At 45.2% G+C, this 15,000-nt stretch overlaps 1 protein-coding gene across 1 annotated transcript in view; it reads left to right on the top strand.

Annotated features, from left to right (window-relative positions):
- The window catches only part of b4galnt4b (beta-1,4-N-acetyl-galactosaminyl transferase 4b), a 57,060-nt gene that overhangs the window by 34,699 nt on the left and 7,361 nt on the right, over positions 1-15,000 (top strand). The window contains exons 9-10 of the mRNA XM_076997601.1: positions 10,164-10,242; positions 14,546-14,612. Of these exons, the coding sequence (XP_076853716.1) occupies positions 10,164-10,242; positions 14,546-14,612 (146 nt within the window). The remainder of the gene's footprint in view (positions 1-10,163; positions 10,243-14,545; positions 14,613-15,000) is intronic.

Here is a 15,000-nt window from a genome sequence, read left to right as displayed (position 1 = left end):
AAAACTTTAGCATACATTTCTTCACTAGTATAGAGTATGTTACAACATTATTCATAGCTTAGGCCTTCAGTGGGTTCAAATTACACATTTTAAATAGGTCAAAAAGGAAATGAAATCCAAGATGAATGTTGGCTTGTAAAAGATTTTTAGCATAAACTGAACTGAGATGGTACTGTGTCCACCATAAGAGAAAACTAACTGGAGGGGACCCACTTCTGAAGCAGAGAATCATGGGCAAATGTTATTTTAAAACAAATGAGACTTTGAATTTGTCTTCTATTCTGTTTGAGCAGTTATAATCAGGGTCACAGGTTTCCTGCATAGTTTAAATGCCGACAGTTACTACACTCAGTGTAGTAAAATAAACTCCTTAAGTTCAGAGGATTAGGAGTTGATCATTTCTGACCTTATTACCCAGGCATTAGATGCTCTCTCTCTTCTCTCTCTTTCTCCATATGTTCCTCTCACCCACTCATTATTTCCCTCTTCACCCTAAATTGTTTCATCCTCTGCTCACCCACTCCATCTTGTTTACATGTATTATTATGCTTCTCTGTCTCTAACAGAACTTGCTGGTTTGATGTCAGGCAGACCACTGTGTGCCTTACAGCCTAATGGGTCAGACCTAACAGAGCAGGGCCATGGCATGTCTGATGGAGGAGAGATTCTCATTTGAAATCTCCACCGTTGCCAGGCCAAGTCATGAGCTAATGAACCACAGTGGAATGCCCAGAAACAAGAGATGCCTGCCTGAGGTTTAAGTCGACAGAGGCTAGGACTATGTTTAAAAAGGAGGTTATATGAAAAGAGATAACACAAAAAAAAGGCATACCTGAATACCTAAATGTCAAGTTTGCAAGAGATTTTTAATCTCTCTCTCTCTGTATATATATATATATATATATATATATATATATATATATATATATATATATATATATATATATATATATATATATATATATATATATATATATATTAGTGCTGTCAATTCCAGGTGCTGCGATTAAAAGTCCTCACCAGGATTTTGCTCAAGCTTGCTAGATTTTCTAATTAGCAATTCAGGTAAAATGAGTGGAATCAACACAATCCAGGGAGCCTGAGCAAAATCCTGGTGAGAATTTTTAATGGCGGCACCTGGAATTGTTGACAGCACTAATATATATATATATATATATATAAGTCTATTATAAATTGGCAGTATTAAAGCGGCTTGCTGCTCCACGTTACTCTTTGCCATTTGCCATCACGGTATTAGCCTTTAAAATACCTAATTTGCAAATGATTCTGCAGCAGGCAAAGGAATCTCTCTTAATAATATTATTATCTTATTATAATATTATAATATAATATCAAATAGCATTTCATCATTGTGTGCTGTGAGCATACTGACCAAACTCAGATGGTCCAGATGAGTGTTTTTGTCCTGCTCGGGTTTGAGGAATCATGGCACTTATCCAACTATGAATTATTTTTGGCCAGTAATGCAGGCCAATCTTTAAAGCAAGACATCAGTATGATTTTAACATGCTGCAAATGTGCCGATGCACAATTAATGTGTGCTGTACATGGGCCTGATTGAGATTCATAAACACTGGACGAGATGGTATTACTATCCATTGTGCCATTAGATGTTAAGTCACATGAGTTTCCTTGATGGTAAGAGTGGCGTGGGGATTGTATCTGTCAATTTTGGACACATCGTCAGTAATGTTCCTTTGAATCAGGGGGTGTTTCGGACTTTCAACACTAGACACCCTCATCAAAGGTGGCCAGCTACAGGGTGATCAAGCCCGAGCTTGTGTCCCATACCCAATCACAAGCCCAGGGGACTATGCACGGCAGGGGCGTCCACTCTCCTGAGTCAGGCTTGGAACTGACTGCATACCTTGGTCCCTCAACTCCTGGGTGGGAGAAAGGGTTTGAGGTGTGCTATTAATTAGTGATTGGGTCCCAATGTTTTCTGAGCCCAGCAGGGGTCCTTCCGCTTCACCCAGATCCAACGGCTGCTTCTTTCGGCCGCTCCAGACATGGATTTGATTGTCTGTTGCAGTGCCTGTCCTTGGATACCAAGGTCTTTTAAAAGCCTGATGGTAGAAGTGGCCACAAGACCTCTGCATCTTACTTCCTCTGGGTAGACTTGCGTATTTCACCCTTGTTGTCTTGCATCTGCAGCCAGCTCTGTGTAGCTTAGCTTCTTGCATTCGAAGGCCTCTTCTGTTGAATCCTCCCATGGGACTATGAGCTCTATGATGTTGACAGCTTTGAGTGAGGGAGACCAGAGTACCAAGTCTGGTCTGAGTGTTGTAAGTGAGGAGTTGATGTTGGATCTCCTTGTCTCCAGAGCTGCTGCCAAACTTTTGAGGACCTGGTTGTGCCTCCAGGTGTAGCGCACCTGTGTGAGGCTGGACTTATACCTGGTCAAGAAGTGCCTAAGAGTTGCTGGAGTTGGACAGAGGGCACAGGTTAGATCTTCCCCATACGAGTCCTGGAGGTATTTTGGAGATGGTAGCACATTGTACGTGGCTCTGATAATGAAGCTTATGGTGCTTGCCTCTATTTCCCAGAGCTGTATCCAGCTTAGTGCTCTCCTCTCCAGCCCTTCCCACCTAGTCCATTGTCCCTGTTTGGCAAGAGACACAGCCTTTGCATTTCTTCCTGATGGTGCACCTCTTCTACTACCATTCTCCTCTCTGAAGTTGAGGCCTTACGCCAAGATGGTTTTCTTGGCGCAAGTCCAAAGCCTCCTCTTCCCATCTGGACATGCCCCACAATGTCAGTATGCCTCAGGGCTGACATGGCATGCTGCTCTGTTTCGGATGGTGTCCATTTCCGTCCAGCTGACAATGGTGGTGCAGCCTTGCTGCTGGTCTGATCTCTAGAGTCCCTCAGAGTCATCAGAAGCCTTACCTTAGAGCAGGGGTCTCCAACACGTCGCTCGCGAGCTACCAGTAGCTCGCCACCCCTTTCCGAGTAGCTCGCCAAAGGGCCAATGAATTACATATAAATTTGTAAACCTAATTGGTCCCATCGAGAAATCGAATTAAATTTATGTCCAATCAAAATTCACAGTTGTCCCTCCCCTTCTAACACTAAATGATTATTCGCCAATTATACAACAGTTAGTTCACAATCCGACTGGTTGAGAAGTGTTCTAACCCTGCAGATATGTGTGATAACAGCACGCTATTCTCATTTTCTGTATCACTCCGCGGACGCGTTGTCAAGTAACGGCATGTACATATATTCACGATAACACACTCCCTCTCGTGTTCTATTGCTCAATTAGCTGTCAATCAAAAAGTTAGGCTGCCGTCAATATTGAATAAACCAGGGGTCACCCACGTCATGAGTCGCCCGCGGGCTTGTTTTAAAAATAGCTCACTATAGCGCCATGCACCAAAGCGCTGCATCGTTTATGTTTTTGCTACTATTATAGATTGTTCGCGGTTGCTAGCGGTCTTCCCGCTTAACAATTGACACTCGCACACGCAACTTTCGTTCGCCACCCCCAACCCCCCCCCCCCCCCCCCCCCCAACAACTTTCGTTCCCCCCCCCCCCCCCCCCCACCCCCCCCGCCCCGGTAGCCCTCCGCAATAACTGGTATCCAAGAAGTAGCTCCCAGTTCCAAAAAGGTTGGAGACCCCTGCCTTAGAGCACTTGTACTCTTAAACGCTTGTAATGGGTAGCTGAAGTACTCCTTTGCCATAGAGGCCGATATTAGTCAAACAGCGTGAGACTCCAAGCCATTTTATGACATGTGCAGTCACCATTTGTTCCATATTTTCCACAGTTGTTATTGGGATCTTGTAGATTGTTAGTGGCCACATTATCCGTGGGAGAAATCCAAATTGCAAACACCAGAGCTTGAGCTTCCCTGGCAGTAGTGTCCTGTTGATGTTTTGTAAGTTGTTGTTAAGGTCCTGTCTTATCTGCTTCACCTGGTCTTTGTCCTTGAGGCTCTTGATGGGTTGTTCAGCCACTGTTGATATGGGGTCTTCATCAACAAACTTGAAGGGGTCCTTATAGAAACGTGTTCTTGCGTGTTCCTTTCTCTTCGACGTTTCCTCAAGTTCTCTGCTCTTCGCAAGGCTGCCAGTCGAGATTTGATGTCATTTTGGAGTAGAGAAAGACCATACCTGGCAGTGTCAGTTGCCTTTCTCCACTGCTTTCTAAGTTGTCGCCTCTCTCTGACAAGTCTGTCCATTTCTTGCTGCCTCCTGGATTTGACTGCTGCAGGTGGCTTCTCCTTTTCCTTTCCTTCACCCCAAACCGTTCTTCTCCATACTGGTAGATTCGATCACCAATGTCTTCCAGTTTTTTGTCCGCTGTTCCCACTTGTTGCTTTAAGATGTTAGCCAGGTCGTGACTGATTGTTTCCCACTCTTTCTTTTCCGCTGCTTTAGGCCACTTCCTCTCCATAGGCAGTCTCTGTGGTTGGGTGGACTCCTCCACCAGCATTTCTGCTCAGGTCAATGCAGGGCCCTAGTCTCTTCTCTCTCAAGCATCCTTTCTTTTCTTGGTGGGTTCTCAGCCCCCTGAATGATGTTACCTTCGTCCATCCGCAGGTGCGAACTTGGAGTGTGTGTCCTGCTGCTGCTGTGGTTACCTCATGTGTCTTATTCTTACTCATAGTCCTTACCTTTCCAGGGGTATGTTTCCTTGTTCACTTTCCGTAGCATTTGGCGGGTGGCTCCAACGAGTGTAAAAACTGTCAGAGCCTGCCGCCATGGGTAGCTGGCCCATGGCAGCCCCAATGGGGTCTATTCCTTCCAGTCAGCAGTCTCTCCTTGTCGTCACACAGTCTTTCCCATGTTGTTAGCTGGCCTTTCTCAGCAGTCACTGGATGCTTCCAGATATTCAGATTCATAAACACTGGACGAGATGGTATTACCATTATTATCCATTGTGCCATTAGATGTTAAATCACTGTACTAATATCCTACAGAAAAGACAAAAGTGTCAAAGCCACGCTCATCAAAAGCAGGAGAAATGACCAATCCAGTAATAACTGCTACTGTAGCCTGTAGACACTCAAAATGTGCATTTATTAAGCCTCTCAAATGACTAAACCAAAGTGTTTGATGTTATCTCCCAACCCTCCTTATGCATTACTGCAATAGCAATCTGGTCTGTCTCTTGTAAGAGATGTAATCAGCTTTGCATTGGAGAAACCAAGAAAAGTATTGCTGATCATTGCATACCTTCAGACCATTGGATTGAAGGATTTGTGATTTCCAGTAGCAATGGATTTTAATGCTAATGGACATTGCATTAATTACACAGCTGCTTGTGTTGCAAATTGTTGCTATGGCAACAATGAAATTGAGAAATTTAAGCTGTGTCTGATTTCATACCTGACTTACACTTTAGTATTCTATATAGAGTGTCAGCCATTTTGTCCCAATTGTCAATGGACAGTTTAAATTCCATAAATAGTTATATTAGTTAGATATATAACTAATATATATAATATATAGTATATTAGTTAGATATAAATAGTTATATACTATATTGTTACCCATAATACACCATAAATTAATTGAACTACTGATGTACACTACTTACAGCAGGGCCGGCGCCACGGGGGGGCGAATGGGGGCGTTGCCCCCTCAGGCGAGGTGTCCCGCCCCCTCAATGTAAATAATAAAACCCATTTATTTTACAACAATCGCTACATGGCGCCCCCTCGGCCGCTCAACAATCGTTACACGCCAGCCACCCCCCCCCCCCCACCCCCCCGCTCAACAACTTGTGTTCGCCACCCCAAAATTTTCTGACGCCCCCTCACTGTATATGTTCTGGCGCCGGCCCTGACTTAAAGGCAAAATGTTAGTGCTCTATTTAGTAAGACTGCCAGTATAACAGACATGTTTACAGATTTAGTACCAGCATTTGAAGTGAGGTCAAAAGTAACGATCACAGAATTTTAATGTACTGCAAACCAGAATAAACAAAGTTCGTGCTCAAGAAATACGCATACCAGTTTTTCACTCAATAGGTTTTCCTGATAAAATGGGAAAATGGAAATTGCTGTAGAGTTAGGTGTAATTAAAGTCATGACTTAAATTTAAAGCTTTAAAGCACTACAAAAACTGCCTTCGTCTGCTGTCTTCATGCTGTATAATCTACTTATTGGTGATGTTGTGGAATCTTTACACAAAGAAAGGTCTAAATGATAGATATCCAGTCCAAGTTGGTGTTGTAATTCTGTCTGCTGTCTCTCTTGAAGGTGTGCTATGTGGTGTCCTAAATAGAGCCGTGTTGTTATAACAGTAATCAGTATCCACGACAACAGTTCTAGAGGTTTGAGAGGGAACTTCACTTGTTTGTCAAAGCAAAATGCTACATCACACAAACGATGAGTTGACTCACATAGCCCAGTGTTGCCGAATATTGTTCAGTACCAGGCCCGTCCCGCACAGTGTATGTAAGCAGTAGAGGTCCATTGAGGTAGAGTACTGATTCAGTTCAGAAGTCTAAAGGAACAGAGCTCACAAAATGTCAAACAATAATGTTCAGGAGCATCGAAAATCTTTGCTTTAATCCCTGCCTGTTTTATTCCTTCATATTGCCTACCAGTGTCTACGTAACACATAGCAAGGAAAGAAACTTCTGTTCAATACACAAAAGTATAAGGGCAGACAACACCAATAATAATAACAATGTTTGATGGGTGTGTTGTCTTGTGTCCCTAATGTACATCAGCTCTTACTACATAGGGGGTTACACGCTGATTAGTGAATGAGTAATTGAGAAGGTCATTTCAGAAATCCATTTCAGCTTTAAAGTGAAATAACTGATCTATGTTCTTCGAACTTTAGAATCAAATGGAATGAATGTTATGAATTAAACATCTGCTGTTTTGAACATAAACCGGTTTCACCTCCAAGAACTTCAGAAGCACTTTGCACAGAGGCCTCTTTGCTCTAAAAATCAAACGCTCTGAAGGTTGTCATCAAAACCTACAGTCATTATTCACTCACTCTGATATAAACCTTCACATTGCTCAAAGTCACTCACTTTGGCATGTGCTGTATACCAGACCCAGACCGCCTCTCTCTGAAGAGTAAACCTTCAGCAAAGGGAGAGAGTGGGAGAATTAAACAACAAAGCGCTGTGCCAGTCTATTCAATTTTGTTTTTGTTTTTTAGAGCGCTTTAAATTATTTGTTATCCAGTAATCTATGAATAAGTAACTGGCTTGTTCGTGCCACAAAATAGTTCACAAATAATGAATTTGAACTATTTTTCCCTTTTGTTGTTTGTTTCGTTTTTATCAAGAAGGATTTAAAGCAGTTTGCAGCATCCGTATTATGATGATACATCAGCCTGCATATTCGATTTTGGTCTTCAGATGATTTGACAGACAGAACAAACATAAAAGAGGATTACCTTGAGAAGGGTTGGCAGAGAGATTTTACTTATCGTTCTTATTCTGGGCAAGGTTAACATAGAAGCTTGCAATTAGCGCCTGCCCACAGCATCGGGGTGTGCTGAGTGTAGATGTGTAATTACTGTAATCGCTGTACTAGCTGAGAAGCCTAAAACACCTTGCTGGAGGGTGACTCATCAGAGAGAAGGGCTCAGCCATCTTGAGCTTTTTAGACGAGCTCACGCATTGCCAGGAGGTGCAACTGCATCTCTGCATTTACACAAATCACCCTCCTATTCCTTCCTGCATTACCTCTCTGCTTTCATCACTCAATCCACCTCAATTATTGAGAGCAACTCTTTCAGCTGGAGCCAGGCAATTAGTTGGCCAATTAAAAGTCCATTGTACGACTCTCTTACACTATTTCTGTGTGTGGGTGTCTCTTTATCTCTCTCACTCTGTGTGTCTCCCCATCTCTCTCACCCTCTGCATGTGTGTATCTCCCCATTTTCTCTCTCTCTCTCTCTCTTTCTCTATCCATGTATGTCTCCCCTTCTCTCTCTGATTAGCTTGTTTACTTGTACTCTTCTCTGTATATACTCTTCACCTGGGCATGATCAGCTCTCTCTTCTCTCCTATTGAGAGAGCGAGAGATTTTCTCTGGTTCTTGAATTGTTCTGCCCACCCGCAACAACCCACAGCCATGTCCCATAGGAGACGCCGCCTCAGCCCTGCTTACCTTTCATTGGACGCCTTCTCTGTCAGTCCCACCGTAGACCCACCTCCTCATCCTCACCTCATCATCCACCCCTGACAATGATTCTGTGGGACAATTAGCCCATGTAAACAGTCCCTGTGTTTGGCTTTTGTAACCTTGCAATACTTGCCATGCTCAGCGCAGACCTAGTTGCATGTATTTAATGCTTTCCAGTCTTTTCCAGTGTGGATATTTATTTGTACTGACCTAGTTAGCATGCCCTGTGAACCCGTGTGTGGATTCCCATAGTGTTCTGCTGTCAGCCTTTTCTGTCAACATCTCTGTGCACATTCCTAATAAGATACTCTATCATTGCTCCCTTACACAGGAGGTTTTTTTTTAAATGTGATTGGTTTTTGCTTTGCGCACACACACTCACTCCTCCTCATGCTGGTTCCTACTGTGTGTCTCCTGGTGTAAACAGCAAACTTAAAATAAGATATTCCACGTGTCCTCACGTATGATGTCAACGTGTGTATGCGGTGTGCCTGTGATTTTCTTCTCTGCTTTCATGTTAGCGACGAATGTTCAGACTGGCTTCTTTTCTCTCCCCCGGTCTCATTTTCTGCCTGAAAGCTGAACAGTAATGTGAATTGTAGTTAGCCGCTTTCATCAAAAGATCTGCACCAGCAAATGTCAAACTACATTCCAAAGCCGAAGAATGGGGAGGAGAGCCTTTTTTTTGGCCTCATGCAGTGCTCGTTGTGTGTGTGTGTGTGTGTGTGTGTGTGTGTGTGTGTGTGTGTGTGTGGAGGGGGGCTGGGGGGGTGTAGGTGTGTGTGTGTTTGTGGATTACTGTTTAGTGAAATTTCAAACGTTTCATGGGGGGGAAAAAAATCACTGTCAGCTCCACTGCATAAAAAGACCCTTTTAATGGCCAGTGACAATAATGATGTTATTAGAGAAAAAAGGTCACAGTGAGAGGTCACGTCACGACCGTTGGCATGAGAGATGTTGGCACGTTAGTCCGTTTTGATGCCACGTTTCTTTAGGAGCCTGTCAGCTGACATGGTGGGCTTCAGCAGTTTGTACAAGTTGTAGGAGACTTTGAAGTACAGTTTTCTAAAATAAAGTGAGCCTTAATCTCCATCCTGAAAATGCTCAAAATGGCAGGCTGCCTATTATTACTACAACCACACAGGGGAACGGGGAACAGGCCTGTGCCTATTAGAATCAGTCTCAGTATGTTTTTTTGATCATTCCTGATTTGAGTTTGATTTTCTCAATAACTGTTTGCCTGACCTAATTTGCAAGATGCTAAACTGCGTCTTCTGAGCAGAGTCTCTTTGGTCTGTTCGGCCTGGGTGCACGCGCCCTGTGGTCTCTCTAACAGCCGTACGTCACGGGTCTGTGCTCTACCCGGCGCGATATATAAGCTGCTGGAAGGATATACCACCACTGGCTTATCTGGAGCGTCTGCCTAAGTGTCTGTCATGCACCCTCGTCTGTCAGCCATTTACTCTCGCATGTTCACTTTAGCGTTCCATCTATGTTCTTGTTTGTGGGTTGTGTGTTCGTCCCTGCAAGCTGCGTAGCTCCAGAGGGGTGTGAACAGGAAACGATTTGTTTCAAATGTGGAATTAAAGAAACACAACACAAGCGGCTGAGATACGTCAATCTCGTATCTCAGCCACTCTTTGCTGGTTTATCTAGAGGGCCCAAGTGCACACCCAGGGGCCCTGGGGCGGTCTGGGGAGCCTAGGGTCCACTCCGGGCAGGTGCTGACGCCGTCTCTGGCCTCACCATGACTGGCAGGTGCCCAGCGGCCGTCTGAGCCGCTATACTTCGCATCATTCTTCCCTCGAGAGTCCGTTCTCAGCATAGTTCCTCAGCATAACGTGTGTCCTGGCGTAGAGACGTGCATCTCGGAGCCCTGTCCTCTTCCTCCTGACCTCGCTAACCCCACCTCTCCCCTCTCTGACCCCTCCCCTCCCCTCTCTGACCCCACCCCTCACCTCTCTTGCGGACTGACGTGTATTTTCCCTGTCCTCTCTCTTCTCTGCCTCCCTCTCTGACCCCTCCCCCCAACAGCCTGATGTCCTCCAGGCGCTACTACTTTGAGATTTTGCACAAGCAGGATGACAAGGGCTCGGACCATGTGGAGGTTGGGGTAAGTCTAGCTGTGTAATACTAACAGAACTACATTTGGGCCATGACGGATATAGAAAGAAAGAAGCTACTGACTTATTGAGCACCGTATTATTTCCATATCATTCAGCAAGAATGTAGATTGCTGGATTACTATTCCAGTTGCATTTATCATATGATTTTTTATATCAAGGTCACAATGAAATAAACAGAATGAATTGCTGACGGCCTCATAAACTGTGTGCTATGAAACTGTTCATCTTACACTGATTCCACTCTTTAATAGGTTAATTATGCAGTCTTTTCTTCTCATGCTTTATTTATTTGGTGATTGTTCTCTCTTCCCCTATCTCTCTCTCTCTCCCTCTCTGACACACACACACACACATCCCTCTTGCTCTCTCACTCCAGAACAGCATTAATTAAAACAGAGGTTAATAAGAGACAAGTTGCAGAGGGCAAGCAATTTTGGAAAAAAAAATCTAATTTGCATAGAGGGCCTCTGAGTTGTTCCCAGGCAACCTGAACTGTTCCGCCACAATGCAAATCTCATCATATATTGCACAGTCATATACATACAAACTAGTCTGTACTGTAACTCCTGACCCATGAAGACCTTCTTCATACCGCTGCTCCCGACATGAATGCATCGTTGAATGTACATGGCATGGGTGATAACACACCCAGAGAGGGCAGAATTTAGCCATTGTACCTTTGGGCTTTTACTGAAGAAGAAGATGTTCAGCAAGCAAGCCAAGCACTCTGACAGTGAAGAAATGTGAGGGAAACAAACAGACAGACAGAAAAAGACGAGAGAGAGGGTGAGAGAGAGAGAGAGAGAGAGAGAGAGAGAGAGAGAGATGAATAGGAAACGAATCCTCACATTCAGGCCAGCCGTGCGTGAATGAATGAGAAAAGTTCTGACAGGAAGAAAGCATGACGCTCTCGGCAGGCTTCCTGAACTTGAATGAATTTCCTTATCCCAGAAAATAAATAAATAAAAAAACAGAAAGACCGGGGTTTATTTTATGAAGTTCTGCTTTATATTAATTTTTCCTTCTGACTTCACATGACTTATTCGACTAGTTTTATTGTATATTAAAAATTGTCTAAACAAAGAAGACCTAACCTTGAGACACGGACCTGTCTGTATCTGAAAAGGAAATTCCTGCTGTTCACGTTTCCCTGCGGAGCCTGCGGAGAAAAAGTGAAATCATTTGTATCCTCAAATCATCACCCGCATCACTTAAGCGCTTTATGAAAATTTCCCCTTGATGAATTATTGATCATATGGAGAGCCCACGCCCGGGGGCACCTCTCTCAGAGCGTCAGCTCAAACGCTGCACGGTCATGACAGCCAGGGAGCAGGGCGGGGTGAATTGGTTTTGCCTGTGGACTTGAGACTTCGCTTTGAAGAACCTGAGTGTGGAGTAGCTGCTGCACAGGTCATGTGGAAGGGGAAGAGGATCTCCAGCCTTTGTTGGTCTGGGTTTTTTTTTTTGTTTGTTAAAAGATAGCTGTAGATTTTTTATTTTGCTATCTAGCTGTTCTGTTTTATGCAAAACTGTCACCAGATGCCTTCCTGGGAACTTGCACACACCATCCGCATTCACTCATAAAAGGCTTCACAGAGTTGCCACTGACCCTTGTGCAGGGTCCGGAGAGGTGCCGTTGACCTAGCTTTAGAAAGGCCCTGGCAGACAGGATAAACGGCCCCGTTCACAGCGCTCCTGTTAGCAGAGCAGAGAAGCGGCGCGGATTCTTTATCTGCACTATAAGGAGACGAGGAAGGGGTTCAAAGAAAATGAGGAGCAGCATGAATAAATTCATGGAGTCCCTGAATCAAAATACGCATTTCGAGCTCTCCTTCAGGAGCAGAGGAATCGTCATGGGCTTCTCTCTGTCTCACTCTGTCTTCCTCACGCACCAAAGAAGAGAGAGTCCTAATTAACCACGGTGACCCTGAGACATCGTTGAGTTAACAAACTCCTTAATTACACGCACAGGGGATCATTCCTGAATCTTTCCCTCTTCTCTGTGCTAATATGTCTTTCCTCAGACCTGTATGCCCAACGTCTGTGTGAAACCTAAAAGAAGGAAATATTCCAACAAAATACTGCCAAAAATACGTTGTATAAAACTAGTGTGTCATACTAAAATTGTAATATCTAAACGTACGTCAAGTGATATTAAAAATAATTGTCAGTGAGCCAAATATAAAGGCATTAATACAGTATGTGATGTGCTATATTTTTTACCTGACTATAGAATAACATTGGAAAAAACAACACATGTACTTGGCAATGTGTTTCCAGTCCGTTTGTATATGGTCCTGCAGCTAGTTTGCTCTGAGAGGAAAATGTTGGCCTAGTTCCACTCTGGCCCCATGTGCTTGTAATATGAGGTGGCTTCTCAGCCTCCTGCAGTGTTGTCCTCTTGGGCGTGATATAAAGGCCATCGGCACGCTCGCTGCTGGATGGAGGGGGAACCGAAGGTAACGACAGCAGGATCTTTCCAGCGTGACGCAGCCCACGCGGTTCAGCTGCTCCCCGGCACTGGACCGGGACCGGCGCGCTTTCGTCGCGGCTCTGAAGAGGCGGCGCGCGGGGAGGAGGGTGTCGCTGGTGCAATGCGCGCAAAATGCTGGGAGCGCCCCGGAGTCGACGCGCCGAGGCGCGGAACAGGCGGTGCCAAACAGGCGTATCCGCAGGCTGCATGGCACGCTCGTCAAAGCCAGCGTTCCCATTTGGTCCTGCTCGTGTTTAAAGGAGCCGGCTGAAGCCGAGCTGAACGCCCGCAGAAACGTCGCGTGCTTGAGCTGCTCCGTGTGGAACGTGTTCACGCAATGGAGAGTCTGAAATTAATCTTCACCAGACCTCAGAATCTCACACTACGGTGGATTCGAAAATCCCCAGTGTTGAATTTGAACACCTTTGACGCTGAATTTGAACACCCACGGTGTTGTGTTTAAGTCTGGCACTGCACATCGGACGCTGGTTTAGGTAACCCAGCACTGCGCATCTCGGCGGGTAGGCCGGTGTATTATTTGCACCACTGGTAGGACCTGTTTGCAATTTAAGTATTTTGCCTTTGCTCTGTATTCAATTTCTTCTCCAGCCTGCAGCAGGTCACGTGTCGTGCGTGATCGGTGGCGCACGCAGCGAACAAGCAGCTTGAGGTGCCATTGGCGCTCTGCCTGGCTGTCAAATTTAAATTCAAATTCATATCTGTTTGTCTAGCGCCGTTTCAACACGTGTTGTCAGAAAGCGGCTTTAGAGGACCCAGGGCCACGGCCCTAATGAGCCAAAGTGACAGTGTCAAAGAAAACGACCTGAGAGCAAGTGGAAGAAGGTTTGGGATGAGCCAAAGCTCAGAAGGGGAAGCCGTCCTCCCCAGTCCAACACGATATGTGCATGTGTGTATTATGTGTACGTGTGTGTGAGTGTCTGTTTTCCTATTGCATTGCAGACCATGCACAGATCCATAGGTTTCTCACGTCCTGACACTGTGCCTTAGTTGCACTCCACTGGTTCAATAGAACAGATACTAAATGCACTGCGACTCACTCTGTGTGTGTGTGTGTGTATGAATATATCATATTAGAGTTGGCAGGATCTGTGTACATCTGCACTTATCCATTAAGGCAATGTGTTTGCACCTGTGTGTGGTGTGTGCAGGGATGAATAGATGCCTTGTTGTGTGTGTGTGGGGGGGGGGGGGGGGGGGTGAGAGAGAGAGAGAGAGAGAGTGTGTGTGTGTGTGTGTGTGTGTGTGTCTGTGTCTATCTGTGTACACATACCCAATCAATATGTTGAAGTGATGTTACAATGTATTCTTCCTCTTTCTCCATTATGTAGTGTTGTCTGGTCTACTCAGCCGCCATGCTTAAACAGCCAGGACAAGGTCCCCGCCCCCCACTCCACAGACCTTTTCTTTGTCTACTTCAGTTTTCAATACTATGACCGTATCGCTTCCAAAATCAACAAAAAAGCTGTAGTTGTAACCCTAACTGGAACGATCCAGTCTTGTGCGTGAGAGAGAGAGAGCCAGGCCTCGAGCACACAAATCTGAGGTCGGCGGTTTTGGGCAGTGTAATTAGAGTTTTTTGTCCTCATAAATGACCTGTCTCGTGCGATCCAGGGAGGCTAAGAGGAAGTGATGTAGTAATTGCACGGGCTCTTTAGAAGAATTGCAGCCTGTCGGTCTAACAGCTATTTTAAGTGCCAGGGCTATCACTGAAGACCACACTGGGCCAAAGGCAATAAAAGACTCCTGACATTTGTGTCTTCTCTTCATCTCCTCATTGTTTTCTCTCTCTCTTTCAGTGGAGGCCGTTTTTGCCTGGACTGAAGTACGATGTCATTGACTCCGCCCACATTTCTTTGTACACAGGTGATTTTCCCTGTCTGCGTCTGTCTTGTCCAGCTGTGGAGGGTGATGTGAGCTCTCTGATCCTCAGATTCATCAGCCGCCTTGAACTTCGCAGCGCATGAAAAATATCTGAGGGAGGACGCAGCGCCCAATTGAGTGGGGGTGGGGAGTGTGTGTGTGTGTGTGTGTGTGTGTGTGTGTGGGTGTGTGTGTGTGTGTGGGTGGGTGGAGGGGGGAGGGGAATGATCAATGTTTCAGGTCCGCATTGACAGTGCGGTTTGGACCAGTGTTTTCACTCAGTGCAGCGAGGCCGGCCGTGTGCGTCAGACTGCAGTTTATGAGCACTGGGAGAGCTCCTGCACTATGTTCCCTTATCTGAGCTTACACATGTTTGAACCACCCTACACAC

Source organism: Brachyhypopomus gauderio, chromosome 1 (assembly GCF_052324685.1).
Source record: "Brachyhypopomus gauderio isolate BG-103 chromosome 1, BGAUD_0.2, whole genome shotgun sequence".
NCBI classification, from domain to species: Eukaryota; Metazoa; Chordata; class Actinopteri; order Gymnotiformes; family Hypopomidae; genus Brachyhypopomus; species Brachyhypopomus gauderio.
This window is presented reverse-complemented; position numbering and strand designations above follow the sequence as displayed.